The sequence below is a fragment of the Aspergillus sydowii genome, assembly GCF_001890705.1.
Source record: "Aspergillus sydowii CBS 593.65 unplaced genomic scaffold ASPSYscaffold_17, whole genome shotgun sequence".
NCBI lineage: Eukaryota > Fungi > Ascomycota > Eurotiomycetes > Eurotiales > Aspergillaceae > Aspergillus > Aspergillus sydowii.
Window position 1 is genome coordinate 558,345 of NW_024467875.1, and position 13,362 is coordinate 571,706.

Below are 13,362 nucleotides of genomic sequence, written 5' to 3' on the forward strand. Positions count from 1 at the left end.
CAATTATACTTATTTGGCGATACCCTTGCGTACGGACGATGGCGCGGTAAATTGACTACTTACTGAAGATTCACACTGCATCCCGACATGTCCAAAGCCATTGTTAAGACGACGTTCGAAGCGTCTCGAACGCTTCGTCCCATCTATACCGGAGGAAGCACCGCACTCGATGCCAGTGGCCGCCTGCTCGTCGCTTGTGTCAATGAAGATGCTCTTGTCGTCGACCTGGAGACCGGCGACCAACTTGCCACGCTTGAAGGGGTAAGCTTTCGTGTCACCAAAATTTTACCTCTGCTAATCCGAGTTATAGGATGGGGAAATTATCACCAGCTTAACCAGTCTGTCGCACCCACGCTATACCGGCCCATAATTAAAGTGCATACTAATATAAACTCAGTTACCCCATCGGCTTCGCACGTTATCCTCTGTTCCCGTTCCATGTCAATGAAAATCTACTCGCTGACGCCCCACGACGAGACAACTCGTGCGCTTGAGACAAAACTTGTTCGGAGTTTGAAACCCCACACAGCGCCAGTGGTAACGACTGCAACGGACCCGACAAGTACTCTACTGGCAACAGGAGCTGCGGATGGATCAATCAAGGTCTGGGATATCCGGGGTGGCTACATCACGCACAGTTTCCATGGCCATGGTGGCGTTATTTCGGCGTTGTGTTTCTTTCAGTCGCCTGTCGCAGAGAATGAAGTTAAACCGTCGTCGAAGAGGAATAAATCCCAGCGGAAGTCTGGAGACGCAGGTGAGCAGGAAAATGAGGAGATTATGGACATCGATTCCGCTTCCGTCGGTGCGTTTCGACTCGCCTCCGGTAGTGAGGAGGGTAAAGTACGGATCTGGGATTTGAATAAAAGAAAATCCATCGCGTCGCTCGATTCACACGTTTCAGTTGTGCGCGGTCTATCATATTCATCAACAGAGAATGCGCTACTTTCCGCAGGTCGAGATAAGACTGTCATAGTGTGGGATATGCGAACATTCAAAACCCGGAGGATAATCCCTGTTCTTGAAAGTGCCGAAGCAGCTTCTTTTGTCGCAGAAAGCGGGCTATGCCTGGTTGGAGGAGAGAATGGCAAATTACGCGTTTGGGATTGTAACAGGGGAGGAGAGGTCACGAGTGAGCAGGAAGCTGCTCCCGAATTCGAGGCTGTCATTGCGATCCATTATACCCCGGGAATGCCTTTCGCCATGACTGTCCACGCAGACCAAACAATAAGGCTCCATTCTCTTGAGCCTCTGTTAAACTTGAAGCCCGGGTCCGAGCTTGATCCATTGCCTATTGTGAGGCGCATTTCGGGCAACGACGACGATATTATTGATCTTGCATATGTCGGACCTGACCGATCTATGCTTGCCTTAGCCACCAATACTGAAAGCATCCGAATCGTTTCTGTCGGGGCATCCAAATCCCGACCATCATCTGAGAAGCAAGAGTACTTTGGAGCTGATGTGGCTCATCTAGATGGCCATGACGACATCATTATCTGCATCGATGTGGACTGGTCCGGTCATTGGCTTGCTACAGGTGCAAAAGATAATACGGCTCGTCTATGGCGCCTCGACCCAGAGGCATCCTCATATACGTGTTTTGCTGTCCTAACAGGTCACGCAGAGTCTTTAGGGGCCATCAGCTTCCCACGGGACTCACCACCGCCTAATACCCCAGCATTCAACGACCCGGTGAACCATCCACCTCCATTTGTTATCACTGGATCTCAAGATCGTACGGTTAAACGGTGGAATACGGGAAAGCTAGGCCTTACCGATCCCGGCAGCCCTCACACACCGAAAGCGCTATTCACCCGCAAAGCCCACGACAAGGACATCAACGCCTTGGATGTGAGTCCTTCATCGGAATTGTTTGCTTCAGCATCACAAGACCGCACCGTGAAAATCTGGTCCGCCGACGATGGATCCGTTGTGGGTGTCCTCAGGGGGCATAAGAGAGGAGTTTGGTCGGCTCGTTTCTCCCCCAAGGGCACCCCAATCCTCAGTGCGGATGCTAAAAGCAGCACTAACAGGGGCATGATCCTGACTGGATCAGGAGATAAAACCGTAAAACTCTGGAGCTTGTCAGATTACAGCTGTCTCCTTACATTTGAAGGTCACACCAACAGCGTGCTGAAAGTGTTATGGCTCCCGCCACCTGACATGTCTAGCAAAACCGGCGAGGAAGACGAGGATACGGCAATGACAAACGCCGCCACAGCCGTGCCGCTGAAGCCTCTTGTTGCCTCCGCAGCTGCGGATGGGCTGGTAAAGGTCTGGTCCCCCTATACGGGCGAGCTAGAGACAACCCTTGATAACCACACTGACCGAGTCTGGGCGCTGGCAAGCCCTACACCATCCGGGTCTCGCACCGATGCCAAATTGTCGTCTAGCAAATCTTCTTCCCCCTATGCCATCGCATCCGGCTCCGCAGACTCGACGGTCACGTTCTGGACCGACACGACGTCAGCCACCTACACCGCTGCAGTCAACGCGAATTCGGCCCGCATCGAGCAAGACCAACAATTACAGAACTACATCGTAGCAGGTGCCTACCGTGAGGCTATTACACTTGCCCTCCAACTCAACCACCCCGGGCGTCTCCTCTCGCTCTTCAACGCCGCCGTCGACTCGGCCGATGACCCCAATTCGAGTGAAATTCCGAAAGAAGACCGCGCAAACAGCCTGACGGGGAACCCCTCCATCGATGAAGTCCTCCAAACGTTGGATCCTACAAACCTCTACAGCCTTCTCCTTCGCCTCCGCGATTGGAACACTAACGCGCGCCACTCCAAGGTGGCTCAACGCATCCTGTTTGCTTTGTTCCGATCTTACCCCGCCTCAACGTTCATTGAGCTCGCCTCTTCGAGTATGGTAAAGCGGGGTGCTGATGGCCGCGCAGCAGCTGCCATGAAGGATATCCTGGCAGCCCTTGCTTCATACACGGAGCGGCATTATCGTCGCGTTGAGGAGCTTGAAGACGAGAGCTACCTTGTTGAATGGGTTTTAGGAGAGATGGATGGTGGTGTTGGTCTTAGTGCGCTTGGGGCTCCTACACAACAGGGTATGAATGGGGTCGTCGGCGACGAAGCTGATCACGAGAAGGATGTGGTCATGCTAGGAGCATAACATAATGATTTGTTAGTTGGATGAACAATATCTATACGGGCGTCATGTACGACTAGACATATTTCTCGTTCTTGCTGTCATTTTCATTGGATTGACACGGTATATACCTATGGGTGTTTGTCAGAGGAGTACATATCATCATTGCATTTACATTAAGGTCTATGAAAAGTTTGTTTCCAGGTCTTAGAACGAGCAGCTGAAGATTATAGCCGTCAACGCATATAACGTACGTAAAGGGAGGTGTAATATTTTTAACGCCCATCACTGTAGCACGGTCGATCCAATGTTATGTATGGTCCAAACTCCAAACCCATTGAAGATCCGCATCCTGTAACTCTGCTCATTTATCATCATACCTCCGCCGCCGATGAGAATCGCGATCACTGTCCCGGTCCCGGTCTCGATCCCGACGCCTGCTAGATCCATTAGATGACGAATGTCGGGAGCTATACCGGTCATCATCATATCTTTGACTTCTTCGATCCCGATCCCGGTCCCGGTCCTGATCTCTATCACGGTCAGAGCAACGCTCGCGATCACGGTCTCGGTCACGATAATATCGATCATCTCGTCTGTCGCTATCTTCGTCGTCATACCTTCGTCGCCTAGAATGCCTGTCACTACTTGACCGGCTCCGATTCCTTCTCGAAGATCCATTTCGCCGGCTCTCGTACCGATCATCGTCATTGTATTCTATGCGCCGACTATCTCGGTCCCGATGACGGTCTGTATCACGCCCACTTCGTTCAAGATTTCGATCCCTTCTCTCCTTCCAGTCATCATTATCGTCTTGTTTCTTCGCTTCCTTGGCCATGGCCGAGAGCTCCTCCTCCGTGATGGTCTCGCCGGTCTTCTTATTTCGCATGAGCACGGGCATGTAAACGCCTTCTGTATTTCGCTGTTCGCCATCTTTCGTTTCGCCAGCTTTTCTAGACCCCTTGCGCATGGCAGCTTTGCCCCAGGCGCCGAACTCGACCTCGGCCTTGCCTCCAGAGACATCCTTGGCGCCTATTCCTAAGAAGCCTGGACGACGTGCAGGAACATGCGGCGTAGACGATCGACTAGAATCTCCGCTGTAGTTCCCCTTCCCCACGGTCTGGCCTTCTTTCCAGCCCATCCCACGGAGTAACGCCGCTCCAAACTCCTCCACGGGGATCGCATTGTACTGATCCAAGGTGGCGGGCTCCGGCCGAGCAGCAACATCCGCCCGGAAAGACTTCGTCTCATTATTATGGCCGTCATATAACTCATCCTCCTCTTCGTCCGCGCGCTTCGATTCAATAACAAGGTCCGACCTCCCCTCCACCTCCCCTTTACTTTCTCGGACCAGTGCGCGCAAGGCAAGTTCATCCTCCGTAGGGGGCTTCGCACTCTCGGCGGCTATAGGCGGTGCGTCTTCCATCTTCTGATCCGCTTCCCCTGTTGTCTTGCCACTTTCTCCCTCCGCAGCTTTCTCTTGAGCAAAACTCAACCCATACGACATACTCGGCCCTACAGCATCGGCTTCATTTCCTGGGACTTCCCCTCTCTTCTGTGCCTCCTGTAAAGCTTGTACCTCTTTCGGCAGTAGATTCTTTTTCCCCTTGGGCCTCTTGATAACTCCAGGCCGATCGCGCCAATTATTTCCACTCGCAACGGGGATCGTCAGCGGTTCCTTTTCCTCCGTATCACCTATTGTCTTTCCAGTGAGCGTGTCGAATCCAGTTACAGACTCAAAGGCAGGCTCGCCACCATTATCGTCGGAGTCGTCATCATCATGATGGAGAGAGTGGTGCGGTCGGCGTGCGAGGGGTTGATTAGACGGCGAATCGGCCTGTCGTCCTGAACTCTGAATATTAAATGCGGTCTTTTTGTTCGGGGCTTTCGAGGAGCCTATCGTTAGTGATACAGGCTTTATTGACGCTTCAGGCGCACGTCCGTTGCCGTCCCGCGGCTCGTTGGAGGACATTATGGAGATGCCCGTTTATTTGGATTTCTGGGCAGGGGAAGTGGCAGCGACCGCACGGGCAAGACGAAGTTTCGTGTACCAAAAGTAGGCAAATGCGCGCAGCATTTATCACTGGATACCCATGGAGGCGACACGAGAACCGGGTATGCATTTAAGGTTGAGCGATAGGCCGAAGTTTTTTAAGCGCGCGCTTGAGACTCGGTCGCGCCAGCCTGAACTGGAGGTGCTCGGTTCAACCCCGAGGTGCCGCATCCTTTTTATAATCGCTTTTGCCTCGTCCGCCTGGGCTATCTGTAAACCCTAGGTAAGACCGTCCGTTACCTCACCGCAATAACAATAAAGACTCTTCTCGGGTATGGAATGTCGATTGCATACTCCGTGCTTACTAGGCATTGGTTCATCATCGAGACTATTTGAACCATTTGGAAGGGTTGTGCTTACTAGTAGTATCTACAACTTGCAGTATACGGGGTCACAAACACGTAAGTGAGTTATGGTCACGGCAGCAATATGACTCGGAAGAGGGGTGGTCACGAATCACAATGTTGTTCGGCCACTACTGATAGAACTACAGGACAAGCTTTTGCCTTTCCTAAAGTTTGATTTATTCAATCACTCATCCCAATACATCGCAAAACTTTCGTATAGGCCCTATCCGTACAATTGGTACATTAAAAGAAAAAGAACCCGGAACATGACGAATGGCCATGCATATCAGAATCCGGGATTGGACTAAAGGGTCCAAAGGATGAAAGAATAATAGGTGTTCGGAGAATGTGTATGGAGGCGAGGGAAGACGTGGTCGGGTATGAATGCGGAGGTAGAGGTTGTGGAAGAGGCGAACGTGGTAGGAAGAGATGTGTCGGTGCGGGCGAGGAGTAAATCATCAATAGGGAGGGTCGCACGTCATGGTATTGTAAATCATAAGGGGTGTCACGAAAACGGAAAATAAAGGCTGGTAAGGTAAATATTTACAAACGAAGAGACGGGAAAGGTAATAAGGCGTTTGCCAAAGATATTCAGGTTCCCATAGCCTGAGTTTGAGGGTGATTGGGACTCTTGCTCGCACCCGGTACTGCCCCAGTCTGAGCACTACCACTGCGTTGGTTTTGAGGGGTCGCGCTCCGACTTTGTTGTGGCACAACTACGCCCATGGCAGGGGAGCTTCCGGTAGATACCCGGTTTTGCTGAGCAGGCTGCGGTACACGCATCATGGGAGAAAACCCTTGAGCCTGGGGAACCTGCATATTCTGACCACCATTCATGCCAGTTTGGGGAGTTTGAAAATTCCCATCATGGGGAACCTGATAATTGGGCTGCACGCCCAAATTGCCGGCTGCAGCATTCATAGCAACTTGGGACATTCGTTGCTGCTGATACTGATGGAGTCGATCCGTCGCTAACTTATTCACTTGCTCCGCCGGCATATTAGGGTTGCTTCTTTGAATTTGGCTCTGGATGTTGCTGATGGTGGGAACGACTCCGCTTGATAGAAGGTTCGGTTGGCCCATGCGTGGAGACGGAGTCGAAACGCCTTGGGCCGTGGAATTATGGAATGGTGGACTTTGCATTCCACCTCCCGCTTGAAGTGCTGCCATCATGGCGGGGTTGTTGTGGTTGCCATTTACGGAGGGCATGTTCAAGTTCGGAGAGTTGGATCCCTGTGGCACAAACTGAGGCTGGGTGTGAAACTGCTGCTGCGGTTGCTGCGGCTGGGTCTGCTGTGGGAGTTGCTGCTGCTGGTTCTGTTGCTGCGGTGGTGGTTGCTGTTGCTGAAGAGGATGCTGCGGTTGTTGCTGTCTGGATTGCAGAATCCGTTGTTGTTCTTGGAGGCGATTAGCCTCTCTAATCACTCGGGCATTATCCGGCGACGTTTGCATTGGCATGTTCGGCCGGGGGCTATTATTTTGTTGCATACCAGATTGTGGCATCATCTTCATGGTCATTTGGTTGGGTGGCATCTGGCCATTTACAGACCCACCATTTCCTTGCATCCCCTGGCCTTGTGGCCGACTCTGATTGATACCAACACCCTGCGGCACTCCGTTCGGCATCCCGTTCGGCGCTCCAGCGGGAACTCCATTCGGTAAGACGTTTGGTGCGTTTCCCGTTACGGATGGAGCGTTGGGGTTGTGAGGAACCGCGTTCGGAGTTCGCCCAGGAGCATTCATCATCGGTTGCTGGTTGGGCACTTGACCTGCACGGGCCGCAAGGTTCGCCTTCATACCACATTAGACAAGACAACATCAACGAAGTTCAGGTCAAAATACTCACCCTCTGCTGAGCAATCATTTGTTGGCGGTACTGCTCCTGCCTCTCTTGAAGTTTCAATTCGCGCTCATGCTTCAAGCGACTGAACTCGGCGGGTGTCGAAATAGGAGGTTTTGGTTGGTTGGCTTCGTTAACTTTTCTCAGCGAAGCAAGCTGGGAGGCTAGAAGTGAAGGAATAAGATTAGCTACTTCCGAAGCATTTGCATGACTCAATGCTTACCATGTTGCTGCTTTTGTAACATAGTCTCCCGCTTCTTGGCCAACTTCCTCATAGCGTCGAGAAGTGCCAGATGCTTAGAAGACCTCCTCCGGTCAACCCGGATGGGCTGTGTACCTCTCCTACGAATCAAAGGCATCGGCTGTTGGTTGCCATTGTTATTACCCTGCTGCTGCTGCTGTTGTTGTTGTTGCTGCTGCTGCTGCTGTTGGGCCGCTGCTTGTTGCTGTGCCATAACATTGCGCTGAGCGGTATCGATCCTTTGGTGGTAGGCCCTGAAGTATGGTGTTTTGGACATTTCAGAAGGCAGGCCCTCTATTCCTGCCCAGCGCTCGAAACATTCCCAAGGTGTCCGCCTTTCCGCGCCGGATAGAAACTGAGATGACGGAGTAAGGCAGCTAGATATGAGTGACCAGTTGTAGGAATATTCCTCGACGAGGCTGCGAAGCTCCTCGTCTTCCGCGTAGGTCCACTGAGATGATTGTCTTGATTCCAGAAAACCAAGAGAAGGCATGGGGTACTCAGTTGGAGGTCTGAAAGGTTGGGCTGGATGTATACGGTCACGGATATGTTTATTTTCGGGCTGAAAGAGAGCAACATTGGTTTGTTCAGGCGGTAAGTCTAGAACAGGATGCTCAGAACCGGGGCTGTATTGTGAATACTCATAGCGACTGCGTTTCCTTGCGGGCTCATCCTCGTGAAACGTTATCTTCCCTAGGGCGTATTTAGAAACGGGAAGAATATCGGCCTTCCAGGATGAATCTAAAGGCTGCTTGAAGTTTGGAAATTGCGTATTTGGCGCGATTTCCACGGGGGTATAGATGGGTAACTCATCCAGGAGTTTCTGTGCTGCCGGGGTCATATCCAGGGAGAAATTAAATTCATCGGAACCAAGCGAGAAAATCGCGGCTGGCGCAACTGTATCTTGTAGATCATGCCGCGGCTCATCAGCAAACCCTTCACTGAGTGAGTCCTCCTCGGTCGAAGACACCAGATCGGGAGTAGGGTGTGATAGCTCCATGGCCTCATTTCCCGGTTCCTCTGGCGGGGAAACCATCGTGGTAGTTTGTTGCTCGATCTTCTTGTGGATTTCCCTTGGTGGAATCCTCGCTTGAACACGCAACATCGACCGGGAATCAGGGTCACTTTGAACATACTCGGCGCACCAATCAGCACAGCTCTTCGCTGCAGCAATCTTCCATTTACGCTCTTCTCGAAAATCTGTCCGCATCCACTTCATGTGGTCCAGAAGAATATCCCAGTGGGTACCCTGCCTAGGCGGCTCAGCGGAACGCTTCAGTTGACGCAATGGCCACCTATTAGCATTCTGAAGGTCGTATATGCGGCGTAGAATTCGGCAGTCCATCTGCTCCTGGTAGTCAAGAAGATAATTATTCGTCGACAAAGTTTTATGGGCTGAAGAGAGAAGGCCAGCCAAGGCTGTTCCACGAGGTGGAGCGTAAGCCTTATTCTGGAACAAGGTAAACAGATAGTCCTGCTCCTCATTCAGCCTGGCTAGATCGCCAGATTGTTGACGAATAAGGTCCATGGCACCATTTTTGTGCTGATGTTGCTGTTGCTTGGGGAAAACAACAGTCGAAAGCTTGTTTCTCTCCTTCTCTCGCGCTCGTCGGTCCTTGAGACGCATCCTTGCAGCAGAATCCACAGATCCCATATCGGTAGGTGTCTCGGTTGTATGTGACTTTTCGACTGGTGAGACGGGAGTTTTCGGGGCCTCGCCGAGGATCTCCGACACAGACTTGTGTCGAATCGCTCCTGAGGATACTCTCGTCGTCATTCTTTCTTGGGGGGGAGCTGCCAGAGCAGGCGGGCTTGTCTTCTTTGTCGGCTGAGTAATTGGCACGGCTTCTTTAACGAGGTCGTCGGGCTGATTCGATGCTTGAACAGGTGGTTCCTCAGGTTGAGCATTCGCTTCGTCTGCAGCTTCTGCGGTCGACTCAGGCTTCTTGAGTTCGGACGATACATCGCCGAGCGCCGTTTCTGCAACATCTTTCTCTGAAACTGCCGCTCCTGAAGCCGACGGAAGATCCTCTTCGATAACCTGATTTGCCAATGGACCAACTCCAGCACCATCCTTGACTTGGCTCGCCAAAAGAGCATTTTGCTGGAGAGACTGTGCCTCCTCAAAGCGAAGCTGTTCATCAGGCGTAGTCGGGACGAAACTCGATTGTCCCTGAGTAGCAGCTGTACGTTTAGGACTAGCGGGCTTCCCAACAGGCTCGGCAGTCTCTTCGGCAGGGCTTGTAGCTGGTGACGCCGCAGTTAGAGCGGGCGTGTTATTCGAGTACGGCCCTGCGGACGACACTGGTGATAAGGGCTGTTCGGAGGTCTGAATGGGCCGTCCCGGAAGGGGAGACGGACGCATATCATACTGCGGTTTCGGCGACGGAATAGCGGGTTGCCTTGGTGAGACCGCCTTGGATAGCTTTGTTTGATCTGCTGGCGGAATAGCGGTGCTGGAGTCCTGAGAGCTGCTAGGCGTTTCTGGCACAGAGGGAGCCACCTTGTGGCTAGGCTGCGAAGCCGGAGCATGGTCCACCTCGGCAGTTGAATCATCCTGCTTTCGCAATCCGTCGACCGTAGTGTTGGGCGCGGGTTCAGGGATATGCTTGGTATCGAGCGGTTTCGGACTAGGATGAGGAGACTGCTTCTCTACTGTTTGCGCTGCCTTGACTGACTTGGGACCAGTGTCGGAGAATACTTGGGAAGCAACTTCAGGCGCACGGACATCTCGCGGCGACGGACTGGCCGGACCAGCATTGGAAGTTGCTGAGCTTGGGGAGCGTGCAGCGACCGATGGCCCCTTCGTGTCTCGCGCCAGCGGTGCTGCATAACTAGGTAGGGCCGGGAGCGTGGCTTCATTGAAATAGCGACCTCTGGAATATAGTGAGCAAGGAATCGCGTATTACAGCAATAATCAAAATCCAACAAATAGAGAAAAGGCGTTCATAGGTGATTAAATGCGATATATTAACAAGTGACTTACTTTGTGATGTCGTTGGCATCGAGAAATGCTTGCTCCTTTTCCTGATACGCGGAGTCGGCGATAGTGGTCTCGGTCGCGCCCGCGTACCCTACGGTCGCAAAATAGAGCTCGCTCAATTTGCGCTTCCGCGACAACAAACAACGTCTAAAACCTTTAGTGAGCGATGGAATTGAATCGCAAAATGCATAGAAATAGAATTAATCGATGGAAAAAATTAATACTCACGCGATCTCATCTTGCTTAGACCGAAGAAGCTCTTCCCGGAGCATCGAGTCTAATTCAAGAACACAACATCCGATTAACGCGCTGAAAGTAAGGGGAATAGATTGAGCGAAGTCATCCAGATGGAAAAAATCGCTCGAAAAAGATAAGAAGGATGTGGTTGTGTTGTTATGCGATGCAAGAGAGTCGACACGGAGATGGCACTGTGAAGGGATTTTTGGGGAGTTCGTGGTGATGAGGAGGGAGTTCGGGTTGTGGTTGGTTGTTGGCTGGAAAGCTTTTTGGGGGTACCGGGAGCAGCGAGAGCAGGTATGGGGGGAACCTTAGAATACAGGTATGCTGAGACTCTTATTATTTCTTACGGCGTAGTATTATCTCATGGTAGCGCAGCAGTTAGGTGTCTTTCATTCAGATGCACGTCCCAGAGTACAAAAGGGATTCACTCTACGGTTGAGCATTAATGTATCCCTGATAATCAAGTTTTGATGTGGTTGACGCGATAGTGATCAGATCCTTGGGGGCTTCTTGAGAGTTTATCGATGCCTGGGGCGACAATGCCAAGATAGGAGCATCCCAGCTTCTCTCACCGCCCGTGGAAAGACGAGAATGTCTGGCAGAAAAAAAAAAGTTGCCCGCTGTTTGATGCTCAGTCTTCAACCAACAAAACACCCTTTTTTATCATTTCTCTGCTTAGTGCAAACCCAACGATGGCAAAACGCAAGAGAGATGAAGCGGTCAAGGACTCACAACCCTCGAAACTTACCAAGTCTTCAAAGGAGACAGAATCAGCGCTATCCGAACAAGATGGTGCCGCCATCACCCTTCAGATAGTGACTGGCTCATATGAGCGAGTGCTACATGGATTCACGGCATCAATCTCCTCAGACTGCTTTGCGGCAGGTGAAAATGAACGGCCTTCAGACAATTATTCTCGTGTTCAATTTGTGGATACTTTCTTATTTGAGGCACATTCCTCTGCGATTAAATGCTTAGCTTTGTCCCCACTGCCCAAGGCAGATTCTACTGAGCCGCCGAAGGTCATTTTGGCTAGCGGTGGTACTGATGAGCGCGTCAACCTCTATACACTGTCTGCGGTCCCTCCAACGGTGAATGAGCATTATCCGACTGTACCCACGCTCGCGGGAAATAAAATCCTCGAGAACCCTAAAAACAAAGAGCTTGGAGCGTTGCTGCACCATTCGGCTCCCATTACCGCTCTGAGTTTCCCAACACGGTCGAAATTGTTGGCATCTGCAGAGGACAATACGATTTCTGTTAGCAAAACCCGAGACCTGTCCGTTGTTTCCACCATCAAAGCTCCGCATCCAAAGGTCCAGGGCAGGCCCAGTGGTGATACCGCGCCCCCCGGGGGCTCTCCATCCGGCGTCAACGACTTCGCTGTGCATCCTAGTATGAAACTCATGCTAAGTGTGGGGAAAGGAGAAAAGTGCATGCGACTCTGGAACTTGGTCACGGGTAAGAAAGCTGGGGTGCTGAACTTCAACAGAGAGATTCTTCAAAGCGTAAAGGAAGGCAGGTGGAGCACTGGTGAAGGGAGAAAGATTGTGTGGAACACAAAAGGAGAGGAGTTTGCGGTGGCTTTTGAATGGGGTGCGGTACTGTTTGGGGTTGTAAGTTCACCATCGCCATGGTGACCTAGTCAAGTGATCTAACCAGTTTACAGGACTCGACGCCGATTTGCAGGATATTCCCTAGCCCCAGAAGCAAGCTACATGAAATAAAGTACGTTTCTCTGGGCTCGGGGGACAATGATGAATTGGTCGCCGTCTCGACCGAAGATGGGAGAGTCATTTTCTATTCAACCAAAAAGCTACGAAACCCAGACGAGGGTGATGAGTCGCCCATTCCATACGCCGAGCCAGTTGCCCAACTTGGAGGCAAATCTCAAGGATTCCCAGGAAGAGTTAAAGATTTCGTTTTCCTAAACCTGGTAGGGCAGCCAGGTGCCAAAAGCCATGACTTTGTGGTAGTTACGGCAAATAGTGAGGGTGTCGTTCGTGTTTGGCGATTGCTTGGATCCAAATTGCGCGATGCGACTGCAAGACAGTCCAGCGATACAAAGGATGTTCAAGTAGGGAGTCTTCTGAACTCTTATGAAACAGGAAATCGAATTACCTGCATGAAGGCATTCGTCATGATGCCGGACGAAGATTCAACTTCCGACGATTTTGAGTCGTTTGGTGAGGAAAGTGAAGAGGAGTCTAGTGAGAGCAGTGATGATGAATAATGGTGAGCAAAAAATTTGCTACCAATGAGTCCGTTGTATATACCCAACTCGTGTTTGTTAAGAGTGTAAATTATGAATATGAGTATAAAGTGTCAAAGGTGTATTCAATATTCTTGGCCACCTCGAATCAAACTATCTCATACCTGTGTATACGATACGACGGGACATGAAAATATACTACGGAGTGAGTCACACGGAAAGTCACCGTCTACGGGACAACTCAACCAACAACAATCCTTTCAAAAAGGAAAGAATACATATAAATTCAAAACATCCAATGGTATTTAAAGAAAATTATAACTTCAGCTATCTCATAA

General features: G+C 51.1%; 4 protein-coding genes across 4 annotated transcripts; 2 read left to right on the forward strand and 2 right to left on the reverse strand.

The window, feature by feature from the left end:
- Nucleotides 1-87: 87 nt before the first annotated feature.
- Nucleotides 88-3,132, forward strand: ASPSYDRAFT_95026 (U3 snoRNA-associated protein UTP13; the record flags this gene model as incomplete). Its single annotated transcript, XM_040853065.1, has 3 exons — nucleotides 88-261; nucleotides 311-338; nucleotides 398-3,132. The coding sequence occupies 3 exons, from the start codon at nucleotides 88-90 to the stop codon at nucleotides 3,130-3,132; spliced, it is 2,937 nt and encodes a 978-aa protein (XP_040697009.1).
- Nucleotides 3,133-3,472: 340 nt separating this feature from the next.
- On the reverse strand, nucleotides 3,473-5,080 carry spp2 (spliceosome ATPase-activating subunit SPP2; the record flags this gene model as incomplete). The annotated part of the gene is made up of 1 exon (XM_040853066.1): nucleotides 3,473-5,080. The coding sequence occupies one exon, from the start codon at nucleotides 5,078-5,080 to the stop codon at nucleotides 3,473-3,475; it is 1,608 nt and encodes a 535-aa protein (XP_040697010.1).
- A 1,019-nt stretch (nucleotides 5,081-6,099) lies between these two features.
- On the reverse strand, nucleotides 6,100-10,844 carry eaf1 (MYB and HSA domain protein; the record flags this gene model as incomplete). Its single annotated transcript, XM_040850114.1, has 5 exons — nucleotides 6,100-7,299; nucleotides 7,355-7,512; nucleotides 7,572-10,465; nucleotides 10,576-10,719; nucleotides 10,801-10,844. The coding sequence occupies 5 exons, from the start codon at nucleotides 10,842-10,844 to the stop codon at nucleotides 6,100-6,102; spliced, it is 4,440 nt and encodes a 1,479-aa protein (XP_040697011.1).
- Nucleotides 10,845-11,140: 296 nt separating this feature from the next.
- Nucleotides 11,141-13,317, forward strand: ASPSYDRAFT_188331 (putative 60S ribosome biogenesis protein Mak11). The gene is made up of 2 exons (XM_040843602.1): nucleotides 11,141-12,428; nucleotides 12,482-13,317. The coding sequence occupies exons 1-2, from the start codon at nucleotides 11,505-11,507 to the stop codon at nucleotides 13,043-13,045; spliced, it is 1,488 nt and encodes a 495-aa protein (XP_040697012.1). The 5' UTR covers nucleotides 11,141-11,504; the 3' UTR covers nucleotides 13,046-13,317.
- Nucleotides 13,318-13,362: the final 45 nt, after the last annotated feature.